The sequence below is a fragment of the Nymphaea colorata genome, chromosome 1 (genome assembly GCF_008831285.2).
Source record: "Nymphaea colorata isolate Beijing-Zhang1983 chromosome 1, ASM883128v2, whole genome shotgun sequence".
NCBI lineage: Eukaryota > Viridiplantae > Streptophyta > Magnoliopsida > Nymphaeales > Nymphaeaceae > Nymphaea > Nymphaea colorata.
Window position 1 is genome coordinate 40,010,548 of NC_045138.2, and position 24,582 is coordinate 40,035,129.

Consider the following 24,582-nt stretch of genomic DNA (forward strand, 5'->3'; position numbering starts at 1 on the left):
GAAAAATAGCTATAGTATTTGATGAACCTATCTTAATCTTTGAGACAAATTCATAGGACACTCACAAAGTATCTTTGCTGCCAAATGACTCCTTTGAGGTCGTTCAACAACAGTAAGACATTGTAACTGACTTAGGAATTTGCCTACAAACTTGAAGTTGATTCATGAAACAGCGTGTTTGAGACAAACTTATAAGATATTAATAGTGGTGTTACTATTGCCAAACAGTCATCACCTGGCAGCGGCTTTCAGTTGTTTGGCATCAGTAAAAGAAAGTCAACTGGAGGCTCACAAGCAAAACTTTGTTCAAACGGGACCCAACATGGATTGACAATGAGAAGCAGCGGCAAGGGGGAACCAAAACAAAATACGAACATGGTAGGAGAATGGGCTAGGCAGTCTGAAGCTATAGGTGTACGGCAGATCCAAAGGATCTTCGGGTTTGGTTTCCCTTTGGCTAAAACAAAGTTGTCTGGGTTTCATTTGAACTTGCTCCAAAAATAGTTGACAGAACATCACAAGTTCAGGACCTACAGGATTCATCCTGATTGAAAGAGGGTTGAACTGGCTCTGGCAAAAGCAAATTGACAGAAATCACACAAAAAAATAGTGTTGCCCTTTGGAAGCAATGAAACATTTCAAAAACAAAAGAATTTCCATGCAAAATGAAGCACCAGTTTACCAGATCATTAAACCCAAACGGGTTGGTCTAATGAGACAGGCGTTGACTGTTATGTGTGGACAGTAAGGGTTCAGTTCTCATGGGCACCGTCTCTTGCAGAAGTGTACCTCCTTAATCTGGAGACTTGTAGGTTTCTTCTCTAGGATTTAGTTTGCGCTATGTCTTGCCAAAAAAGAAAAAATGGTAGTCAGGTCACCAATAAAACGGCCTGTGCAAGAGATGGTAAAAATTGAATAACAAGAAAAGGCCACATGGGTTAATTCAATATTATCCAATACCTGTTAATATGTCAGAATAAAGCGGCAGTTACAGTTCCGTGCATCCAACTAAATGCATCAGCCATGTATCATAAAAATGATGCACAAGATAAAAACACCAAGTGGATGGTACAAGTCCTTATTACCAATTTTGTCTTGGAAATTTAAAGGGCAAATGATTAATGGGAACATATTGGTGCGAATCATAGTCTGTTTGTGGAATCTACTGATGTTAATCGCTTCTTTTCTTGCATGCCTTCAACAACTTGTTTCCAAGGTGGGTGCTTAACAACCTCCTTAATCTATTTGGACATCCGAGCAATTTGTGTCCTGATTCAGGTTTGAAACGTAGGTCTTGAGTAACATTAAATGTGTGGCTGGCCTTGTGGCTGTGAGCGCCATCCTTGGCTCTTCCAGATTACACGTACTTCAACATAACAAATTCTGACATTATGACAAACTTCTGTGAAATACCTTAAGGGAATGAAGAATAATATACAATAGAAGCAACTGTTTTCTGTACAAAAGAAGAGAGGCGCTGACTGCTATGGCAATCAATGACGTGGCATTCAGCATGGATATAATACATGAAGCTCGGCACTTTTGCTGATCTTTTTCAAAGATGCAAATCAACCACTGATGGTCATCTTTCATTAGAAGAATCACTGAGAACAGAATTCTCTTTCTCCATGGAAATGATGCATTCCAATCTGTTGTAGACCTGACAAAAAAAAATGGAAATAATCAGACTCGCCTAGTGGGTCCACAACTCAATCAACAATGCCCATTTTTTTGAGGTCCTAGACATACCTCAGCAAGGTCGCTTTTGTTTTTTTCACTTGCCAATGATGCCTCCTCGTACCTAGAATGTCCATCAAACATAAGAGAAGTTCTTAAAAAAATATGCATCTGAACATGGAGAAATATTTGACATACACATAATATTTCATGATAATAGATACAGTAGCGTCTTGCCCCCTCGAAGCACAGATATGTACCAATAGAGTAAAACCGTAGAAGAACAGCCTACCAGTCACGAGGAATACCAGCTTCTTGACGTGCCACATGATTGAATGGGCCTTTCAGTTCTACATTGAACTCCTTTAATATGTCTAAAAGAAATTGAATTTCAATGTCAAGTCAGGAAATCTGAATTATGTTAGCCAGAAATCTACTGAATTTTTAATATGTACCCTTGAAACTGATGTCAGGCATACGGCCCAATTTCTCACACACTCTCAGGAACCAAAACATCCCAACTGCAACATGTGCAACTTCCTCCTCAGAGATCTTCGCTACAATGCTTGATGTCCTGTTATCCCCAAATCCTACCAATCTTTTGACAAGTCTAGGCCCAGCATCAAGCCCCCTGGCCTCCTGTTCATAACAAGGAAACCACCAACACATGTAAGTCTATCCAAAAGGTCCATAAAATTTAGCGAATATTTGATGTGCTATGAAGGTAACAAACAATAGTCAGGCATTTAAGAATGGCATCTGGCATCTGAGCTGAAGAAATATGACCTCAATGATGTAAACACTAAATACAATATTTAAGCCCAACGAAACTATCTGTTTAGTTCCATACATAAGTTGGTTATAAGATTGCAGAAGGTATTTTAAACCCAACGGGAGAAACACATTCTGGTTCTCTTGGAGTCAGGTATACCATTCCAGCAGATGTGTCTACCTGAACAAGTGGAATAACTGCCAAACGTGCTGCAACATTCCCAGATGTTCTAGCACACTCCCTCCAAAGCAGATTATGAGCAAACATATCCCCATAGCTACAATTTAAAGAAAGCACAAAAATTCCATTAGAAAAGAGATTGATGTTTTCTTTCCTTTTGTTCATCCACTTTCCATCATTTGGGTTCTGGTCAAGTGGTTTTGAACTCTAGTTTAAAACTTTAAGTAATTCTAAAGCAAAAGTAGAAACATATAACTGCAAATTGCTCTAGCTGAGGGTTAAATCTTACCTAAAGCCAAGCTCTTCGAGCCTTTGAGAGCACCAAGAAAAGTGACGACTCTCATCATCAGCAACATGGGCAAAATCAGAGAAAAATTGAGAACCAAGTACATCAAACAACGAAGAGAACCTGACTACGGTATCCCATGCCAGATCGATAGCATTCAGCTCTACGTGTGCAAGATTATGCAGCATATATGCATTAAGTGGCAAGCCAGATTCTTTGGGAGAAGGTATTTCCTTGTGTGAGACCTGAAACATGCACATTTACAATAAATACACAATAGCATGGCTATAGAAAATGGATTTCAATTAGTAGCAGGATACACAGTTAGTTACACCAGAATTGAAGCCTCGGAGGTTAGAACTCGTTCACATTCATATTGAGGCTAATCAACTTTTCGAAATTGCAGAAACGAAGTTTAGAAAATAAGGTTGCTTATGCACGTCATTGTTCAAAATTCAAATATTTTAAGAAGAGGCATCAGCTAACAAAAATAATGTATCTAGATGGAAGAATAACATGCAAAGGTTAGCACAATTCTTGTCCTTTGTAATATCCCCAGTGATCCATGTAGAAACAGATATTAGAATTTAGGAGGTTAAAAAGTCCCACAAGAATTAAGGCAACCAAGAGACAAGTACACTAAGTCTACAATAATGCTATCAGACAAAGTGGTTAACATACTTCATAACAACATAACAGGACTTAAACATGCACCATCTTTAAAATCTCCTTTTGTGCAAGATCTTTCACTGGAGAAAGATTTCCAAGCTGTTGGAAATTTCCTCTAGACATCTAACAAAGTGACAAAGCTGTGACAAAGCTGACGCAAAGCCCAAGTTTTGGACCCAAGTGACAAACACAAAGATTTAACAATTGCACATAAAAAATGATTAGAAGTGTCCAAATTGGTTTGAGCATGCAATGTAAACATAAAGGAATTAACTTGGAAATAGAAGAATCCAAATCGAAACTTAAGCAACAACGGTGAACAAGAAGAGAGTATCTTAGAGCAGCCACAAGTGCTAACTTGGAACTTCACGATACGGCTGTAAATGAGATTGATGAGTTTGCCCTTGGCTTAATAAAACAATTTTCAACACATAATATAACTATGGCTCATGACTTTTTGTTCACGCACAATGATTACGAACACCAGAATAAACAGATCCATGAAGCGCTTCTGAGTCTGCCATTCACATTTTTGCACCATTGGAAAATTTTGCATAACAATCACCATAAGTATGAATGGCAAGAATCCAAAGGTAAGTTTCAGTCATATAGGACAAGAAAATGTGAGAAAACATAGATGACAAGCTCACAACTTTCACACAGGTACAGACTAATGAAAATGTGGCCATGAAGAACAGTGTGAATAAGGAGCTGAAATCCATTAACCCAACCCGCATTACTTACACCACCCATAGTACTACCCACCAAAAAGGCTGCATCACGAACCAGTAAGCGAACCATGAATTGTTATTTTTTAAAAGAATGAGATCCTCCCCAGAAAGCAGAAGATAATCATATTATATTTTCTTATTAAATTACCAATTCACTAGCACACACACATGAAGCCACAGATTCTCAGCGGCTACCATCCACTTTCTTAAATGAGACACATGAAAAGATTACCACACAGAGGGCATTCCAAATAAATAGAATTACATAATATAAAGGACGTCAATGCACTACCACTCTCTATGTTCAAACAGACGGCAAGTGGAATAAATCTACGAGCAGGTCCGAAAGCAGTTCGTGTGTTATGACTATAGGATACCAGAGCAAAAAAAAGGAAAGAAGGATAGAACACACGAAACAAAATGAAACGAAATGGGAACAGAAAAGAAGAAAGCCAACCAACAGAGGTTTTTCAGGACGAGCGGGACAATCCGGCGGCTCGGCAGCGCCAAGAGAAAGCTCGTCGCTGACCCACTTAGTGTACGCGATGTGGGTATACGCCGCTTTGGCCGCGGGATCGCTGGTGGAGAGGATCAGGCGTCCCCATTCTGCCAGAGAAGATAATGACTGGGATTCGAGAGTTTGGCGGTGCGGAGGAAGAGAGAAGGACGAGGAGGACGAAGACAAGGAGGATTCGGGACCCTTGGCCCCCCACACCCTGAGGCCGTTGATGGGCGCTTCCCTCCAATCATCAAGACCCGACCATTGATGCGGCCCGTGCCGGTACCGAGCGGTGGAGGTGGAGTCGTCGGAACGCCGGCGGGAGGAGGCGAAGAAGGAGAGGCGGGAAGGGAGGCGCTGGGTAGTCGGCGAGAGGAGGAGGGTCGCCCGCAGGAACGTCGCGCCGGCCGTGGGCTTAGGAAGTAAGGCCATCGTGATCGGGCTACTGCTGCAGTGCTGCTGCCACCACTCGCTGGGTTCATCTTCGTGTGGGACTGGGCGGTCTCCGACTCTCCGCCTGCAAGTAAAACGGGCCGGATTCGAAATTCTTGTGAGGTCCAGATCTTCACAAACAGCTGATGCATGTTACTATGTTAGGTCTTAGTCAAACTTTTTGTTGTTTGAAAGATGCAAGAACTATATCATGAATTTGTTACCCTCAAATCAGTCTTTTCTCACCACTAACTTGAGATTCATTATTTAAAGGATAATAGAAGTCTCAAATTTATAATTAGCTGGGCTCTATGTTGAATCAGACTCTTAAAAGAAAAGTACAAGGTAATCAAACACTCGTTAACATTTCTATACAAGCTGATTCAATTTTACGACCCGAAGGAGTTAGGCTAAGGAAATCAAACTAGACCGGTTGGCAGGTCAACCACATTTTGTCAATCGATAATGTGCCAAAATGTTCATTCATCATCGAGGGTGAAGAGGGCTAGTATAGTATGGAGAATCATAACTGATCCTGAGAAGAATGACATAGCTGGTCGAGTTGATGGGCCGGTGAAAGTTCATCATCTGTTTGATTCATATAAATAATATTCCTCTAAATCACAAACAATGGCAGACAGCCCTCTTGAATTATCATAGGGCAAGTTGATGTATTTCAAAACGATGAGCAGCTTAGCTTGTTTGATAAGAACTAATAGTGTGTTTGAATGCCACATCATTTAGGCTAGCAAACTCAGGCTTTAAATGGCTACCGTTTCTACCGTCAATTAATCAGTATTGAGAGCCTATCATTTTGCTGAGTTATGCTACGTCTTTTCGAGTGGTAAAAGAGGAATCCGAAAAGCAATGTCGTTAATACGTGTCACGTATCATCCATTTTTTTTAAATTTAAAAATAATTTTAATATAATTAATTGGAAAACAAAAAGTTACAAAGAAGATAAGCATATTGTATTTTCCTTGCACTATATCGGCAAGAGGTTGATCCAATGAATATTGGTCGATAGTGCTCTCTGGAGCTTTTCCATGATTCTTTTTGTAGGTTTTAATCCTCATCACTCGCTCCAATGGTTTCCCTCTTCGAGAGACGCACCATGCATGATATAAAAAACGTTGCTTGCAATTGCAATAATTGCATAGTTTATATATATATATATATATATATATATATATATATATATATATATATATATATATATACATACACTATGTGAACTTATTATAATCACATATATGATCAATTTGATTGGTGAATAATACATTTTATTAGTCAAGTTGATTAGTCCCATGATAATCCATTTTATATGAATTGATTATAATTCAATCATCAGATTAACTTGATTAATAATTTATAAGACTCTACTTAAAAGTAATTGATATAATCGTATTTGAACTTTAACAAATAACTTTGCTGCGCATGTGATCTTTTTGTAAACCATTAATCAAGTTGATTAAGCAGCTGACAATCAGTGGAATTGATCTTTATACTCATGTATGCTATTTCATCAATATACATAAAGTAAATCAGAATTCATAATTAACGTAGTTGCGTCTGAATTAATTAATACATTGACAATGGAATCATATATGTCTGCACGTATTTGCTCCGCATTGTTCAAATCTAAAAGCATGGTCCATGGAACCAGCAGTTATATATGAAGCTTAGTAGGTAGAAGATTTGGTCATTATGATGGCCGTAGGGAAGGGAAAAAGTGTTGCCCCTTTATAGAATGAGCTAAGCATGAATGAGCTCATGATAATTTTCTTCATGAATGAGATCGCGTATGTTTATGTTCATCACCTTGCGAGCATAAATTATCATGTGGATGATATTACTCATCATGTGAGCCTCACAAAAGTAACTTAGTTCATGAATAACCAATCTTGATCATGTACAGTACACTGAGTTTATCAAAAGTTGGCTGCTTGAATTTGGATGCCATTATCATAATAAGATCACTTATAAGCTGTTTATTCCATTAAAAAAAAAAAAACCCATTTCATGCCTTCTCTTGCATTTTCAAAATTATCCTTTTTATTCAATTTTTTCCCCGATGAAATCTAGTTAAGCCATTACGTGTGAATAATCTTAATTTTGACAAGCTAAATTGGAAATTCTAAGATTTTCACGTAGTTAATGTTTGTGCAGGGGGCAGTATTATATATTTGAACATAAAATGAAATCAAATGAACTAGGCTAGCTGTCTATTTAGTGGTTGCAGATGAACTGGTAAAAAAAAATTATTATGTATATTTTTTTGAATAAAAATGGAATATATGCAGAAATTGATTAAAACTAAATAAATTAAAGTTAATATATGAGTAAAGTAGGCATGCCATATCCACTGTCAAAAATCCTGGAAGTTTTCTCGAAGATGCTAAAAAGGGAGGTGGGTTGAAAAAAGAGGAAAAACAATAATATCTAAGTAAAATGCCAAAATGAGATGTAACGCACTTTTGTAATGTCCTTTCTCATTTTCAAAAAAATGAAAAAAAATGTTAATTTTTTAAACTTTTATTTAACATATTACCAAATATTTTGAATCTGGTCAAATTTTTATGAGAAAATTAACAGAATATTCTAATTTCATTTCTCTGTCACTATTTATATTTTTAAAATTTTCCAAATGCTCAAAAATTTCCTGGGAAAAATGATATATCGATTAACATCTGAAAAAACTAGAAGATGATAATGATATTTCTAACATATATAACTAATGCAGCAACAAATCGGAGAGGCACAAGAAGTTGCAAACACAGTCAACAAACATAAACAGAAATTCCATTTTCTGTCGAGTTTCGCCGCAAAGGCAACCGCCACTAATAATAGACACAGGCATCTGATTGCTAATTTATGTCCATGATTAAAGGAAATCAAACGTTAGCTCCACTATCTTCTAGGCATTTGTTTATTCTCGACACATTACTGTGGAAATCCGAGCGATTTCTTTTCTCATCATGTTACGATTATACTAATCACAAACAGAAACAGCATTATACAGATTACAGTTTCTTTTTTAAGCTAAAGAAACCGCCATATCTTTGGATGTTTCAGACCTCTCAGCTCGAGATAAGATGCATGTCCATCATGTCTAGAGACTGTTGAGATGCTCTGGTTGTTGCCGCGATTGCAAAGTCTCCCCATTGTTGGTCTTGTGGCAAAAGAATATATACTTAGAGAGTGCTTTAAAATAGCTAGGAGCTATTTGGGTTTGTAGCTGTATACTTTGTATTCCAGAAAATGGTAACTAAAATCCTGTTTTGGAGCATACAGAATGTGCGACTGTTAGTCTCTTCAACATGGAATGGAGCTCAATATTGGAAAATTAGAAGAAAAGTTGTGTACAGTGACTAAGATCATCATCCACACTGGCACGACTGCAAGTTCTGCATAAAATTCATGGTGGTCATGCTGCAGAATGATCACGCAAGAGTAAGCCTTTGGTTACAGGACAGACGCTTCTGCAGCAAGTGTTAACAAGAGAATGGATTAGAGCAAATGGTAATTTGGAATCCTGTGAATTTAGCATGCAGGTTCCCTCATGAGAAGTTTAATATGTTACGCAAATTAAAAGCTATATATTATATATATATATATATATATATATATATATATATCTATATATATATATTAAAAAAACACAATAGATCTGGAATTCGAGTCGCCTGGGGTTCATTCGGGAAATGGTGCTCCATTTGATTTTACGTGAGTTCAGAATTCGTTCCTAAATGGTTGAAATTGAGAGCCCTCATATCAAGAATCAATGCGATGGTACTGTAAGTCAAGATGTCATCTTACCCTGAACTGGTCGGCAGGATCTGGACCAGCTAATATGGTGGGAAGGGATGCATGGTTACATACTGTAACCGCCCATGGCTTTCCATATAAGGAGCGGTTACAGCATCGCCCCATTGGTCTTGGCCTTCTATATACCAGTGGGCTTTCCGGCATGAGGCTTCTCACCGGCGAATAGAAGTTGCAAAATCCGGGCAGTGGCTTATTTGCAGCGCCTCGGGTTCTCGGCATCGAATCTTCGGAGATGCATCATGCATTGACTCCTTGATATGTGACTGAGGTAAATACTTGTTTTGCTTTTTCCTCCACGTACAAGCGTAATTTAATTTGTACTCTCGAACTTTCTCAGGTTCATACACTCTACATCTTATTCGATTCTTAATTGTAAGCTGAAAATGTTTTAAATCGTGAAAAACCAAGCACAGAATTCCTTCCTTAGACATTTTCATGATTCTCAGAAGCCTTTTCCCACGTATATATGCATCCTTTTTCCTTTCTGTTTACTCTTCTCATTATCTCCAAAACCCCAGTATCTCCTCCACATTTCCTGCAATATCCTGTTTCCTGGAACTTTCTGCCACGAGCTTCTGTTGACTTAGCCTGCCATGGACTTCCAAATTCATCTTGGTCTTGTTACGTAAGAGCAGAAGAACATTGAATTGACACGATGCAAGGTCAAATATTATTCCCCCCCATTAATCTATTCTTCATGAGTTGAGAACAGACAGAATGATAGCAACCATATTAAATAAGTTCATATTAAATAAGTGTCTATGGAATTTCCTGATGAGTAGGATCACCCTCAACCCAGACCTTTTCAAGGAGCCTTCAAATAGAAAGTGGTGGTTCTTTTGTAGTGGTGAAGTCCTTTTGGCATGGGGCCGAGCCTTTTTACTTTTAAGTATTACTTGACAGCAGTCACCTTCAACGTCGTCTGCGTCACCTATTCATGGAGATGTAAAGTGAGCTTCAACCACTATGATAACTCTATCCGTGTTGCTTAAGGTGACCAATCCGGGACCTAAAATACTGTTCATTATGATCTCTATGTATATGGACACATGCAAACTGTGAGTTGAGTATCATCATGTCCTTTAAAGCATCCATTGTTTTTATGAGGGGGCAAATGTGATAGGACTTGCTTTTGATCGGCCCACTTTCTCATACTAATGATATGTTCCATGCCGTGCTCTATTTATAATCGTTTCTCTTGCACGAAAGGATCATGTCGGTCGTGCATAAAGAACTCCATGAGAGGACAAGTTTTCATGCTTCAACATAGAGTACCTGTAAATTAATTAAAAAGTGATACCTCTCTCTTTATATGTATTATATAATTTTCTACCAAAATCTTTAGTTCAGGACAAGAAGAAAGGAAGCCGGAAAAGGACAAAGAAAGAACTACTTTATTCATGGCTCTCATGATGAGCCTGAAAACAACACCATGCATTCGCAAAGAACAAAGGAAGTGAAAGAAGAACTCAGCAATAGACTCTACAGCTAAGAAGGATTGGTCCCCTAAGTACTCTGCTGTGGGTAGCAGAAAGGAACCCGAAACCCTCTTGGGGGAAAAGTGAAGAAGTGAAAAGGAAAGAAAAAAGCGGCAAAAAACAGCAGTGTCGACAGAAAGCATGAAAGGTTGCCGTTTCTACACAGGTGGTGAAGAATGGTGCTGGGGGTCGGGCCCTCCGGGGGCGACCCTCTCTAGGCCAGTGCTGTTCTCTCCTGTGATTCTACCTGTCCTTCCGAAAGCCGAATCAACTGCTGCGTTCGGTTTGATCCCCTTCGCTGCGGAAGGCTTGTCCTTCCCTTGAAGTGCACGTTCCAGGAGTACACGAGATTCTGAAACTGCAAGCAGCCACACAACGACGGCCAACAGAAGCCAGGTCCTTGGTCCAAGATGATCCATGTCTCTCTCTCCCTTGTGTGTGTGTGCGCGCGCACAATTTTTTTGAAGTAGACTGGACAAGTAGAAGACTAAAAGGCTCCCAGGAAGATGAAAAAGAAGGAAAAGGAGGGGATTCAAAGATGAGCAGGAAAGGTGAAGAGGGAAAGGAGCACGAGAATGAGGAGAAAGATTCGTCGGAGGATGAGGAGATTCATCGGACGATGAGCTCTATATATAAGGTGGAACGGGATGCCATACACGAGAAAGTAGGGTGACATAAGAGCCTTCCGACGGAGAAGGTCACTAATTCTCCTGAGCATCTTATTATTTTTACACACACACACACTCTCTCTATATAGATATAGCTGTGTATCCGATCTTAGTGGGGGCCATGTCATCCGTTGCCTTCTGTCATTCCAAAAGAAAAGAAAGAGGCCATTGTGGTTTAACTACCGGATTAAAGACAAAAGTGATGACCGTTGCCAGCAATCATTTGTTTATGCATGCTCCACTCGTTAATCAAAAATTTCAATGCCATTCACACAAACAAGAATCTCTCATTCCCTCTTGAATCATCTCCTTTTCCTTCTTCTCTTCTTCTTGGAAGCCTTATTAGTCTTCTACTAGTAGAGTCCACTTCAAAAAATTGTCCATTCTCGTGCTTGGAGTAATGACGCAGATTGGTGGTTGAAAACTATTTGCAGAGAGGGCACCCATTGATCCAACTCTCAATAGAAATCTGCTCTCTCCCCTTCTCTTTAAGTACCCACTAATCCATATCTCCTTCATCATCACCATCACAGTCATCTCTCTCGCTCTCTCCCTCTAAAAAGAAAGGAACAGAAAAGCATCTTAGTTGACCATCTAGTCACGCTTTGTTCGCCACCAGAAGATGTCAGACACATCCGAGGTTGAAGCACCAGCATGAGGAGAAAAAAGAAAAGGATTAAATAGTCGAGCACTGTCGTTATTATGTTTAGAAAGGCCATCCACCTGCCAAATCCTCAATTTAATTCTTCGACCTTCAATGACTTTATTTTAGGGCGATAAATACACGAGAGCTGCTCCTCATCTTGGCCCTTCCTCTTAAAGAGAAGTTTATCCTACTTAGTCAAATAATGTTGGTGGCACCCCAGCCATTTGCAAAAAAGCATTCGATGATACGGAATCACCTCAGCACTACCTAAGTAGGCCAGCAAATGATTCTGACTATTCGCAGCATTCAAGAATATATATGTATGCTCATATTTGGAAACGGTTCAGCGCAACTAAACATTGCAGATCGAACACACCCAGATTGATTGATTTAAAACTAAGCCTCCAGATTCGTCAACTAAGTATATTAGAAATTGAGCTCTAAGCCTCTAATCGTATTTGGTACAGGAGAAAATGAAATTCCACGTTTAGAAGGTGTGCTACTGTTTTTGAAGAAGATCGAGTACTGAATGTTACCATTAACTTAACTGAAGCTTCCATTTTTTGAGAATCAGTTTCCTACTTCACACTACTTAGCAAACTCTCATCACCTACGCTAATGTCCTACAGATTGAGTTGTGTGCGCCGTTAGGTGAACTCAACCACAGTAAGAGCAGGGAGACATTTTGCTAATTTTTTAAAAAGGAATGTCCATTCTAGTATTTACAAAGCATTACCTACCAAAAGTAGGTAGATGAAAATCTCGCCGACGAAATGGAAAGATACATTAAAGAAAATTGGGTGACAAGCTGTGGCGCGCCTAGTTTGACAAAGAACACAGAGAGAAAGACAGAACCTTTAAATTTGTGGTAAACATCACATGTAAACGAGCAAAACATGATTGAACTCACAAAAATGAGCAAAACATGATTGAATCCACAAAAACGAGTGCTCCGAATTAAGGGTTGAAATAGTGAAAGAAGTTTAAAAGTGAGACCTCCAAATTCTGAGTGTTTTTGCCTTAAATGGTGTAGAGCAGGCGCAAGAGGTGCAGATCTGAGGAATTAAGTCCAAGCGGAGGCAAAAGTTCAGTAACTGAAGGTCATCTTGGTATTTGCATGAATTTATGCGTCGTAGTTCCTCTGTATTGTCCCTTATAATGCCCTTGTGCACTTGTATGATTTCACAATAATCAAATCATCTCGGCCTCTCCTGATGGATGTAGCTAGGCATCCAGCCAAACCACATAAAAAATTTTTAATATGTTCGTCTATATATCAGATACATCGTACAGTTTTATGTCCAATCACATCTATGTCAAATTGACCTCAGTAAGATCTTGGGCGATTAGATCTTGGTTCCTCAACCCATTGGTTTTCCTTTTAACAATAATGTCTTCCTTTTTTGTCAAAAAAAATATATTTAGAGCTGGCAGAATCCTAGCTTATAAACCAACCAGAAAACAAACACATCAACGAGTTCATGTGTAGCAATATTAGCGATGCAGCTAAAGAAGATGATAGGAATGACTTCCTTTCTCTAGGAAGTATATAGGCATTGGTCATTTAAACTGTGACGCCTCCTCTAATCTAACAGCACGCCGCATGTGTATATGTATCGCTAACATTTTTTTTTGGGCAGAGTGAATATGGTGGTTTGGGAAATTACCTAGGCATGGCAACAGCTTTCACCTGAACATGGTAGGAAAAATGGCGTAACAGCAGACATAGAAGAAGCATATTAGACATTGAGATCCAAATACCTACCGAGGTGCACTGCCTTCTCACTTATTCTGCTTTCACCGAACCCTTAGATTTGTGCTTGCATACACAAGTTCCACCAGCAAGAGCTCCATCAATTCGGCCGGTGGTCAAAAAGTTTATTGAAATTCGAGGTATGTATTGGCACGAGATAGTAGCTAACTTGCACCATAGAAATCGAACTGATGACAAGCCCTCCACCTGTCCATCAACTCCACCAGCTACGCTAAGTCCATTGCAGGAAGAAAGAAAGAGAGAGAGAAAGAGGGAGAGAGAGATGTGCAAGATGACTAGATAAATAGCTCTGTTATACATATATATATTAGAACATTTTAGGAGACCCATGCTTCTCACAACCACGTCTATCAAATTCCCTTGAAACATCAACTAGACGGCCCTTGAGAATAGCTGTCAACTCCACCAATACTGCTATTTAGGAGAGAGAGAGAGAGAGAGAGAGAGAGAGAGAGAGAGAGAGAGGAAATTTGATATATTCAAGGAAAAATGTAAACCAATTGTTGTGCAATGCACCAGCAATCATGCTTTTTTGTATGTCACCAACCAGAAGCATATCAATGTGTAATCACCCTCGAGAGCTGCCGATTCAGTAGGGCTGAGGTTAATAAAGCAAGGCCCTCTCTGTTGAGGCTGTAAGGTCACTATATGCACAGGTTTCCTCAATGGTACTTGCTGCGCTTCAGCTTAAAGTGAAGCAACTTTCAAGCTAAATTTTTGTACAGCTCTTGGCTTCATGCTTTATGCATATGCCAGAATTTCTATTGGTTGGATGACCTAATAAAAAGCTGCCCATGACTCATCATGCCCAAGAAAATTTTGATGAAAAATCTTGTGCATAAAAAGCGCACATGGATAGGCCTTAGCTTGAGCATCATGAAAAGGAAAAAAGGTATAGCTTCATATATGTGCAGTGGGAGTTTGCCAATTCCGTCATAAGGCTTATGAACGTAAGCTACCACCTTATGAGGCTTATGGTCACAAGCATCATAAGCTTTATGACTGGATCCTGGCTAAAAAATCTTCTATGAGGCTATCACCTTCTCAACGTTTCTTTTGCTCAAGCTTTTCTTGACTGGATACAGCATTGTAGGCCTATAAACCCATGCACCAATTGCAGGAGTCTCAAAGTAAGGATCAAGGATCTTCTAAGGTTATCTTATATAATAAACTTTTCGTTGATCCAATTATCAGTTTATGAACTGCAAAAATGTATTTCACTGCCCACATGGACTTCAGATTCGTGTCTTGGGTGAACCCACTTTTCAAACATCCCACCTTGAAAAAGAATAAAAGGCGACATCACAAAATCAATGTGGTGTCCCCTTGATCATGCGAAAAGATGACAAGAAAGCGTTATAAGTGAGATACGTACACGGGGGCATCACTTAGAACAGTGTGATTTCTTTCCCTTTTTGTGTCGGTGTATTGCTTTAAGGAAATGGCGAACAATATCTGCCACCGAAAATTCAGCTAAGGGAAAACACCTGCTGGGCCAACTTCAAAAGACAGAATCAACGAAGAAAGGAGATCTTCAATTGAAAAAAGATGGCAGGTTTCAAATTAGATATAGCTAGACACCTACGCCACGCTATCATAATTAAGGAGGAGCATCCTGTTTGAATCACATCCCCGGCTTGTCTACCAAAAGAAAACATGAAAATGATGGGCGGAAGTATTTCAGGTGGTCTGCCGATCTGTGTTTCTGAAACTCACGTTCTCACCTACTAATCCGCTTGGTGTCAAACTGCCACCATCATAGAAAGCAGAAAATAGTGAGATCTTCTATGCCTTTGTATTGGCCTTACCACTTGCTTTGAGACCTGAACATCGGGACCCAGAAAATTAAGGGCAAAGGAGAACTAACCTGCAGACGATCACGACTTTTATCATAACCTTAGAGCAGAATAGTCTTCCTTTTCTAGAAAGATTTTTTGTCCTTTATCTGCTCGTGATCCTATCTTCAGCAGATGTTCTGTTCATGTTGAAATGATGATTCATTACTTGCCGCGATATCCATTATCCCGCTGTGCTGTATTTCCATATAATCTTTTATTCTTCCCCGTCTTTCTGACTTGAAGAACTGAAAATTTTTCTTTTCACCTGACCCCCTCACCGCCTATGATTTTCATATACCTCGCTGACAACTCCCTGCAGAAACTCATTGCTGGTAGTTGGTTCACTGAAATCAGACCATTCCGTTACCAGAGTCAATTTCATCATCCTTTGATAATGTTCTGCCATTTTGAATAAAATTAGATGTTACCTTGAAAAACTACAGTTGCATTTGTATGTGCATAGCAGTATATGGGGGCTCGTGTTCCACTCAATTAGCTGGAGGATTATATTTACGATCTTCAAGTTGAAGGAGACAGAGAATTCAAGATTTAAACGGAGGATAGTTTTTAGTAGCTTAATCATGAAGGTGAAAACCAGCATCTGGTTAGTTTTGGTCGAAAGCGTCACATAATCATCAGATTTTCGAATAGCTAGAAAGATTTTAGGAGACGGGGACATGTCACGGGTAAGTCAGGGTGTTGATTTGATAGATCTCTTCAACTACTCTCTGTAGTCACTGTTGTGGTGTATGGTCCAATGAGTGAGTTTTAGGCAAATTGATTGAGAGAAACAACATTCCTTTGCTGGAAATACTTAAAGGAATGTACGTTAACAGTAAACTCATGATTTTATGTGGAAAAGCCTCCCCTTCGAGATGGGCAAAGATAAAAATAAATAGTAGATGCTCAAATTTATTTTGTTCCTTGACAGCCCATTTGGCAAATAAAACAGTTTGTAACTGTTTCATGAATTTACCCCAAAGTTGGGTCAGATTCAGAGAACACTTTTTAAAGTGTTCCATCAATCTACCCAATTTTTTAGGCCATATTCATGCAATGCAACAGTTACATACTTGTTGCATTTGCCAAACTGACCCTAAGAACTTCATGAGAATGTACTCGCCTTTAAATCAGGAGCTCGGTTTGTTGAAACATATTCTCTTAAAAGTTATACATTTCAATGAGAAGGTTAGGATACACATACTTCAGATTTGTGTGTGGTGTAGCTACCCATATTCAACAAATAAGATAAGCTCAACTGCCAAGAACTCGTGCTCAGATTCAATGCAAAGAAATTGACTGAATTACTTTAATTACCATGCATGCATGTCCATGTACTTCCCTGCATTAGTGTACAATAAACTTGAACTGATATCAAATTCAAATTTCTTTGCCAATTCCAACAAGTTGAAGTCGGGTTCGCCTGTATAATATTCAGATAACTCTCAAGCCATTAGTATTCCTGCTTTGGGCATCTTTGCTCCTGTTGTCATGCTTATCCATTGCAGGATGGTCCTCATGGTCATCTAAATAAAGGCCAACAACAAGATTGACATCAATTACGCATGAGCGTTGGCTAGCTAGTTGCACTTACTATTAGTGGCAGATAAGAACCAACATGCTCCACATTATCTTCAGGACCACCATATATACAACTTACTAATTTTACATTGTTCAGCACTATGTCAGGATTTGGATGTACTCTTTGATCATACTCGTCCTCGCTGGAAGCTGTCAAAGACAAGGCCCACCAGGATTATAATGAGATTTGCTTATTCTGAGTTCCAATTTTTGATCTGGGTCTTCCAAATAGACCCTATAAAGCAAACCTTGATGGTATTCAGAACTTTATTATTGTAATGCTTCTTTACTTCATTTCTGGATTGGGATAAACCCTTCCTACAGGATCATAGTTGGGTCTGAAAAACCCTGAGTTGGTCTAACCTTTCTTTCTTCAGGCCATCAATGATGAGACCAACCTTGGATCTGGGTCAATGCCGATAAACGAGGTTAACTCAGTTATCTTCCAGGAGTTCAGATAACAGAATCATATGTGCCAAGACGTGGAAGGACCTCAAACGGCAAAGCTAGAAGTTTCACCAATTACATAGCATTCTATTGCAGTCTCAAGTACTTTCTTGAATTTTGGTGAATGTGCTAAAGCTATGTGGTTGTCCACCACAGGTCTACTAGCTCAGAGAAATCCAAATTGAACTTTCCAAGTGCTTGGACAAGGAATTTCAGGTTTAACGCCTTGACTTATATAAGGTTATGTCTGGATAGACCAGCGAGGGTCCACCACTTTCCTGTCTACTGTTGTTGAGAAGGGGATAGGGTGAAAGTTTAGATTGTAAATCATTATGAACATGCAGCTTCTTTGTCAACTTTCTTGGTGGATTTTGATTGCACTGGACACTTTTGGATCTCCCGGCCCGAGGTGGGATCTAAAGTGGGGCACACACTAGATCTTACCTTTAAGAAATGATCTCAGATTTTGGGGGATATATAAGTGCTCATATTGCATTCAGGATTTTTGCACCAATTGGATGAGCAGAGAGTGATGAGTTCATGGATCATGGTCAGGACTGCGCGGACCAATTGATGTTGAAGAATGAGGGAGCTGGTTGTTGTTTGGGGTGAAAATGCCACAACCCAGAAGTAGCTGGTTCTTCTGGAAATACAGGAAAGCAGTGCCTTTGGTGGTTCAAGAATGGCTAGAAAAGTGAAGGAAATAAAGATCTTGATTATTGAATGTGAAATCCATTGCCTAGGATCTGAAAATTTCCTGGGGGGGGCAAAAAAAAAAAGGCAATTCTGCTGATCATCCATGACACACTGGTGTGTCAAAAAAGGAGTAAACAAAGAACTCACAGGAGAAGCATATCTTCATCGTTTGTTCTTATCCTGAGAGCCATCACTAGCCATTTTTTAACTGCCCATTATGATCAACATGAAGAAGCAGCAATTCACAAAATTGGAAGTGCTTCGAACGTGGCCAATACTGAAGTCGTCTGCACTGGTGGCCCGGGGGCGCTATCCTCACCAGGGAATTTGACGGTATTGGGATGAAAAGGGACTAAAAAGGATAGCTATTGTTGTGGTTTAAAGGGTGGCATTCTGATCTTTTCCCCGCAAAGGATAGAGCATTCATCTTTTTCTGGAATTAGAAAGATCAACAATGAAAATAAAATAGAAAATGTTGCAAGTCCACATCAAAAGTTATTATTACAGAATGGGTAAAAGGCTTGCATCGAATTAGAATGATCAAACATTGAAAATAAAATAGAAAATGCTGCAAGTCCACATCATAAGTAATTTACAAAAACCATTTAAAGGCTTGTAGTACCGTTCTTTGATGGCAGTCATGGATATCCATCTCTGCCGTGTCATGTCAATGGGCAGAGATTCTCAGCCACACATTTCACGTTCTTGTTCAAGAAATCATTGTTGACAATCCGAACAACTTTACTACTCTCTTTATTAAATGTTCATTCTTAAACATTTGATGAAGAAAAAGATCAAATTGAGCTTTTTTAATGTGGAATCTGGCCTCTCTCACACAGCTTGACGTGACACGCAGTCTGATGCATTGCATTAAGCTGAACATGTGAAAGGCTAACCTGACAGTGGCAGCAAAAATTCAGTTCCTATATATTTAACAGTAGCTACCAACTCTTATGTACCAGAATGGATGGGAACCATATGAGCTGTCGATTTTAAAGAGATTAAATTGAAAAAATTAAAAACTAAGATATTTTTAAGAGATAGGAACTCCTTAAAAGATGACAATGGATGGAAATTGATTTGTTTCCTCCCATAAGTGGCATTTCTGTCTCCAAATGCAGCATAATTTTTATTTTCTCAACTTAATATCCACCATCTCATCGTTTGAGCATTAGCAGTGGTTTATGGTGCAGCCATAAACTTATGGTATTTTCAATGCCAGATGTCAAACAATGCTAGACGGTTAGAAAGCTAAAAATAGCCACATCGGATCATTAAGGACAGTTTATGGTACAATAATGGTTTATGGCACTTTTAGCAACGGTTTATAGTGCTTTTGATGACAAGACTTTAATTTTTAACCTTCTGGCATAGAGGTGTCCCCATCCCCAATGAATTGAAATATATATATATATTGAAAAAATTGAAAATTTTTAGTTGCTTTATGTATTGTTTGGATTTGGGTTCAGTTTGGCTTTATCCGGATCTAAAGGTTGGACTAGCTCCGCCCCTCGATAGAGGGCACTTGTGATAGTACAAACTCCGAATCTGTCTATATGATTAATTTTCATCTGTTTCCCCTCTAGACCACTGACGTTTTGTAGCGCCAATGAAGAGCGGAATTCTTCTGATATTATAAATTTGATTGTGAATTCATTATTTTTTTTGGCTGGTGAAGGGAATGAGGTATATTATTCTTGAAGCAGGCTCGGACATCGCCTCCTTTAGTTCATCATCTTGCCCTTATGTCAAAGTCACTTGAACCACCAAAGAGGCCATTTGTTCCCCAAACTTGGACTAAATCTTATTTTCTTCTTATACAGAAGCAGCAAACTTAAGAGTGCGACATCAAGTTGAAGGTGCACTGACTTTATCCCAGTCAAGGCAAATATGAGAAGCAGAGGAAACTCTTCTCTAGATCTCTTGTGCCCAAGTTTCATCTAGTTGAACGGAGAAGGGGAACAAACAGAAAGGAAAATGAAACTAAAGCAAAGTTATACCATCTTTTCTTAATCATAGCCATCTTGATTTTTCATATTGAACTGTCACATTTAAGGAGGTACTTATCTTAGTAGAAGCTATATCTATGAACCGTTCAGATACATAGATCAGTTATATCAATAAAACGCCCTATGAGGTATATCATAGCCGACATCTAGGCCCAACTGCAGATATTTCTTGCCATTCTGAAACTTATGTCGCCTTAGACTAACTACAACAGAGTTTGTATATGTAAATATGCCTGGACCCGGTATGCAACTGGGTCTTACCAATTACAGAACGACTTAAATCTCCTACTTGGAAAACCTGGATCACTTTCCTTCTCTATTAGGTCAAGCACCAGAACACCTCATGTATTGTGATTGTATCTGTTCAAAGTGCTTCTGAATGGAAAGGAAGAAATCACATCTAAAGCTGCATTGTGGAATTGGAATCCAACTATAATCTTTAATGTAAAGGGTTTTGATACAACTCTGCTGGGAGCAAGGGCTTCCTAGCTACCTTTTATTATAAAATAATAAAGGGATTGCAGATAAGGGGGTCATTTATGTTTCACGAATCTGCTTGAATCTTTGAGGCAGAATCGACATTAACTACATTGGCTCTTAACGCCACAATTTAGTTAATTCTTGAGGGTGTTTTGATATGTGCAGTGCTACATAAATAGAGCAATCCTCGTGAGCTCAAGTTTTTATTCAAAAATTACTCGCGACAGGAAATGGGAGATTATCGTTTATTTGGGTATACATATAATCAAACGGCGGATACACCATCGCACTCAAAAGAAATATATGGTAGATCAACTTTGAGACTCATCTTTAATCTGCAGTATACAATACCAAGAAATTCAAAGGCGAAAAAAATGGTCGGGGAATGGAAGAACTCAGCAGTCGGTCTCCAATGGATACCGGCAGTACTTTACATCTTTCAGGCAAAGGAAAAACCTCTCATAAGCAGAAGCCATCTTCCGAGCAGTAAACATGGAGAGCGCGTACTCCTTGCACGTCATCCCTTTTCCGGCCAGCTCCGCCGGCCCGTCCCAAATCGCCGCCTCCATGGCCTCCGTCAGCGACTTCACATTGGGAGCGAAAGTGTACCCAAACCCTTCGTTCAGCACGACGCTGCCGGTGATGCTGGGGAAATTGGTGGCCAGCAGCGGCTTCCCGCAGTGCATGGCTTCCATTAGCGTCAGGTCCAGCCCCTGCGGCCTCAGCGTCGGGTCGACGAACACGTCGAGCGCGTTGTAGAACTCCGCCAGCCTGGACGGTTTCAGAGGCCCCAGAAGCTTGACGTTGGGCTTCAGCTCCCTGTAACGCTTCTCCCATGGTCCGGACCCAGCCACGAGCAAATACACATCTGGGTGGCGCTCTCTTATGGCGGAGAAGGCCCGGAAAAGCAGTGGGTGGCCTTTATCCCTGACCAACCTGCCGGACGCGCCCATCACCAGCCGAGCGTTGGTCGGCACCCCAAATTCCTGCCGGAATCTTGCTCCCATCTTCGGGTCGTGGTAGAAGTTCTCATGGTCGACGCCATTGAGGATGATGTGAACGTTCTCTCGGGGCAATTGGTATATGTTGGTGAGAATATCGCCGACGCTGTCGCTAATGGCGATGTGGTGCTTATAGGAGGTGAAGAACCTGATCTCTTCTAGAAGCTTTGGAAAGGCCCTGAGGATCCGTGCATCGGCGTCGGCGGACCGGCTCTCGCCGGGCCCCCGGATCAGGTCCTGGAAGAGGTCGGAGTGCAGGATCTCGTAGGCGATGCCGTGCCAGGTCGCGGCGATGTTCGGCACCTCGCGGGCCAGAGAGGGCTTCAGCGCCACGCTCTCGGTGTGCAGTAGGTCGAAGGGAAGGCTCTTGTTCTCGTCGGCGAAGAGCTTCCAGGCCGCGCGGTCGTCGAACATGCCCCCGCCGTTCGACGCGAAGTGGACGTGGAGGTTGCCGTCGGAGATGCGGTCGAGCCTCTGCGGAGCACGGTCGGACGGGGCGGTGAAGACGTGGACGGTATGGCCGGCGAGGGCGAGCGCCGTGTAGAGGCCGTGGGCGTGGCGCTCCATGCCGCCCGGCACGGCGCCCACGGGCCATTTCTTGGAGAAGGCGGCGAGGCGGAATCTCTCTTTCACGGGGCCGAAACAGAGCTTGTTCCAAGCGAAGTTGGCGAAGCGGAGGTCGCCGGTCCAGTTGCGGGCGCCTGGGGGGCTGGTGGCAGTGCGGGAGGAGGCGACGGCGGAGAGTGATGATGACGACGAGTAGATGGTGGTGGTGGTGTTTGTGTGGAGAAGGAGAAGGAATGCAAAGAGGAGGGAAGCGGGGAGGATGATGGTGCTCAAGAAGCAGATTGAAGTAGAGGCGGAGGTGGCGGTGGTGGTTGTGGCGGCGGCGGCGGCGGAGGTGGAGGAATGGAGCTTTCTTATTGTTGGAGCAGAGGGTTGCAGAGCCTTGGATCCCATCGTGAGCTCACGTCTGGGAAGTGTGGGAAGCGAGGCAAAGCTTCAACTTCGATGCAGCTCTAGTTCATAAGCGGCTGCCATTGTAATCTCAGAGAGAGTCGTGAGAGCGACGTGCGAGTTCCTTATTTGCTTTCGTCCTTACGAGTTCCATTTCTGTTTTTCAATGAAAATTTTTGGCAGAGATCCGCCATTTTTAATTAGATTTGACTTCCTAGTTCTCTTTTTTGGATGTACGTTGCCACTAAATATATCCATTTTTGCATTGACAGACTCCATGGAAGTAAATGAGTTTTATTATGGAGTTTTTCCATGATAGCGTCTGACCTCTTTCATCGAAATAAAGAGCGTCTGCCTGATCGGTTATTTTTACAAACTCTTTTTTCTTATTAGGCTTTTTAAACAGGTCCATTCTCCTATTATTACTGTGTGTATACTTCAACGGAAGTAAGTTCTCCAAATTTCGCATTTTAGACGTTGTTTGATGGCAGATAAAAAAATTAGTTTAACCTTTTTATTGGGTAAAATTATTTTAATTTATCTATTTTAACAAGGTAATTTTTATTGTGTTTGATTTGAAAGTAAATAGCTGTACAAGAACGGCAAGTTTTCCATCAAACGGGAAAAAAAAAAGGCAAGATGCTGAAGAAGGCCGACCAACAAAAATGTGGATTGTGGATGACTCTCTATTTAAAGGTACTTTAGATCAATGGTCAGATGGTCATCTTATAATATTTTTCATTAGCAAACATGCGCTTGTGAATTATTTTATAAACTTAAGTAGCTAATGCTAAGTAGTTCTTAGTAGATACACTAAAAATAGTCGGGAGATCATCTTAAATTTCTCTTGCTTTTAACGTGAAGATAAGATTTTACAAGTTATAAAATATTTTATTGCTGACCTTTTGGCATTTATAAAAAATATTATATTGCTTTGCAGTATTCCAACATATTGATGGTTTTTTTTTGTAGGACATCAAGGCATGCTTTTAATGTTTTGTTTTCAAATCCACCTTCATATTTTTACTTAACACAAATTCATTAAGGACAGCACCCATTTAGGAATGTCAACTGATCGGATTCAAATAAGACATATCCTTAACAATATCTAATTTGGATAGGATTCAGATTTAGATACAAAGAAAGAAAAGTCATATCTAAATCTGAATCCAAAATTCGATTTCACAATCCAAATCCGATTTTTATTTCATGCCCCAATTTTGAACTGAATCTGGTTGATTTTTAAAATATAAGAGTATTGAATATAATGCATTTATTTAAAACTAAATCTGATCCAAATCTGATAAGATGTCTTCCTTAAAACCGAATCTGATCTGAGATATAAAAATTTTCTTATTCCATCAAAATCATTTATATTGACATCTCAACCTCCACCTAGGACAGTTTCGATTGATCTAACAAGGATTTGATTTAGGAGATGTTTGATAAATTATTTCAGATTTGAAATTCAAGGATTTAATGTAGATTTGATGCAGCATCTTTTTTCATGATGTGATAAAAAGTCCTTGATAAAATTAATGATTCATCAAACTAAGGATCTTAGGTTAAACTTAAGAGTCGGGCTTGTTGCCGTTTTGCAGCGAAAAAAAGTTCAGATTTAAGATCAGAGCGAGGAGGGTCTGATTTTTTTCCAATCTTGATCCGAATTGGATGTTTAACCTGAATTCTTGAAAATATTTGGATGTTGGATCTATATTCAATGAGGACGTCCTACTGAGATCAAATGATGCTAGTCACAATTCTCTCCCTCTCTCACATATATGTTTCACTGGTTTCTTACTTGGTTTCTGCATTAGGAGAGATGCATTTGTTGGCTTTCATGTCATGTTTGGATTTCTATTTCCATTTTCATGTGAAAACATTGACTTCCTTAGCCTCCCACTCCAATCGGCCTTTTTTCTTCTTCCAGTTA

The 24,582-nt window shown here is 40.0% G+C and overlaps 2 protein-coding genes across 3 annotated transcripts; both read right to left on the minus strand.

Moving 5' to 3' along the window:
- Window positions 1-1,367: 1,367 nt before the first annotated feature.
- Window positions 1,368-5,314, minus strand: LOC116251433 (uncharacterized). Of its 2 annotated transcripts, XM_031625719.2 has the most exons (8): window positions 4,773-5,314; window positions 3,039-3,160; window positions 2,919-2,939; window positions 2,630-2,726; window positions 2,133-2,316; window positions 1,970-2,051; window positions 1,750-1,801; window positions 1,368-1,660 (listed from the first exon to the last, which is right to left on the minus strand). In XM_031625719.2, the coding sequence occupies exons 1-8, from the start codon at window positions 5,244-5,246 to the stop codon at window positions 1,583-1,585; spliced, it is 1,110 nt and encodes a 369-aa protein (XP_031481579.1). In that variant the 5' UTR covers window positions 5,247-5,314; the 3' UTR covers window positions 1,368-1,582. The 2 variants fall into 2 exon arrangements, with proteins under 2 accessions (XP_031481579.1, XP_031481570.1); XM_031625710.2 differs by having other exon boundaries at window positions 2,919-3,160.
- A 15,684-nt stretch (window positions 5,315-20,998) lies between these two features.
- LOC116267886 (uncharacterized) lies at window positions 20,999-22,735 on the minus strand. Its single transcript, XM_031649816.2, has one exon. It carries the CDS (start codon window positions 22,650-22,652, stop codon window positions 21,087-21,089), a length of 1,566 nt encoding a protein of 521 aa, XP_031505676.1. The 5' UTR covers window positions 22,653-22,735; the 3' UTR covers window positions 20,999-21,086.
- Between the last annotated feature and the right edge of the window lie 1,847 nt (window positions 22,736-24,582).

Coding starts and splice junctions, on each gene's coding strand:
- LOC116251433 (XM_031625710.2), bottom strand. CDS start 5,246: ATGGCCTTACTTCCTAAGCCCACGGCCGGCGCGACGTTCCTGCGGGCG. Junction 2,317..2,629: donor CAGTTATTCCACTTGTTCAG/GTAGACACATCT, acceptor TGTTATGAACAG/GAGGCCAGGGGGCTTGATGC. Junction 1,802..1,969: donor GCTGGTATTCCTCGTGACTG/GTAGGCTGTTCT, acceptor TGGACATTCTAG/GTACGAGGAGGCATCATTGG.
- LOC116267886 (XM_031649816.2), bottom strand. CDS start 22,652: ATGGGATCCAAGGCTCTGCAACCCTCTGCTCCAACAATAAGAAAGCTC.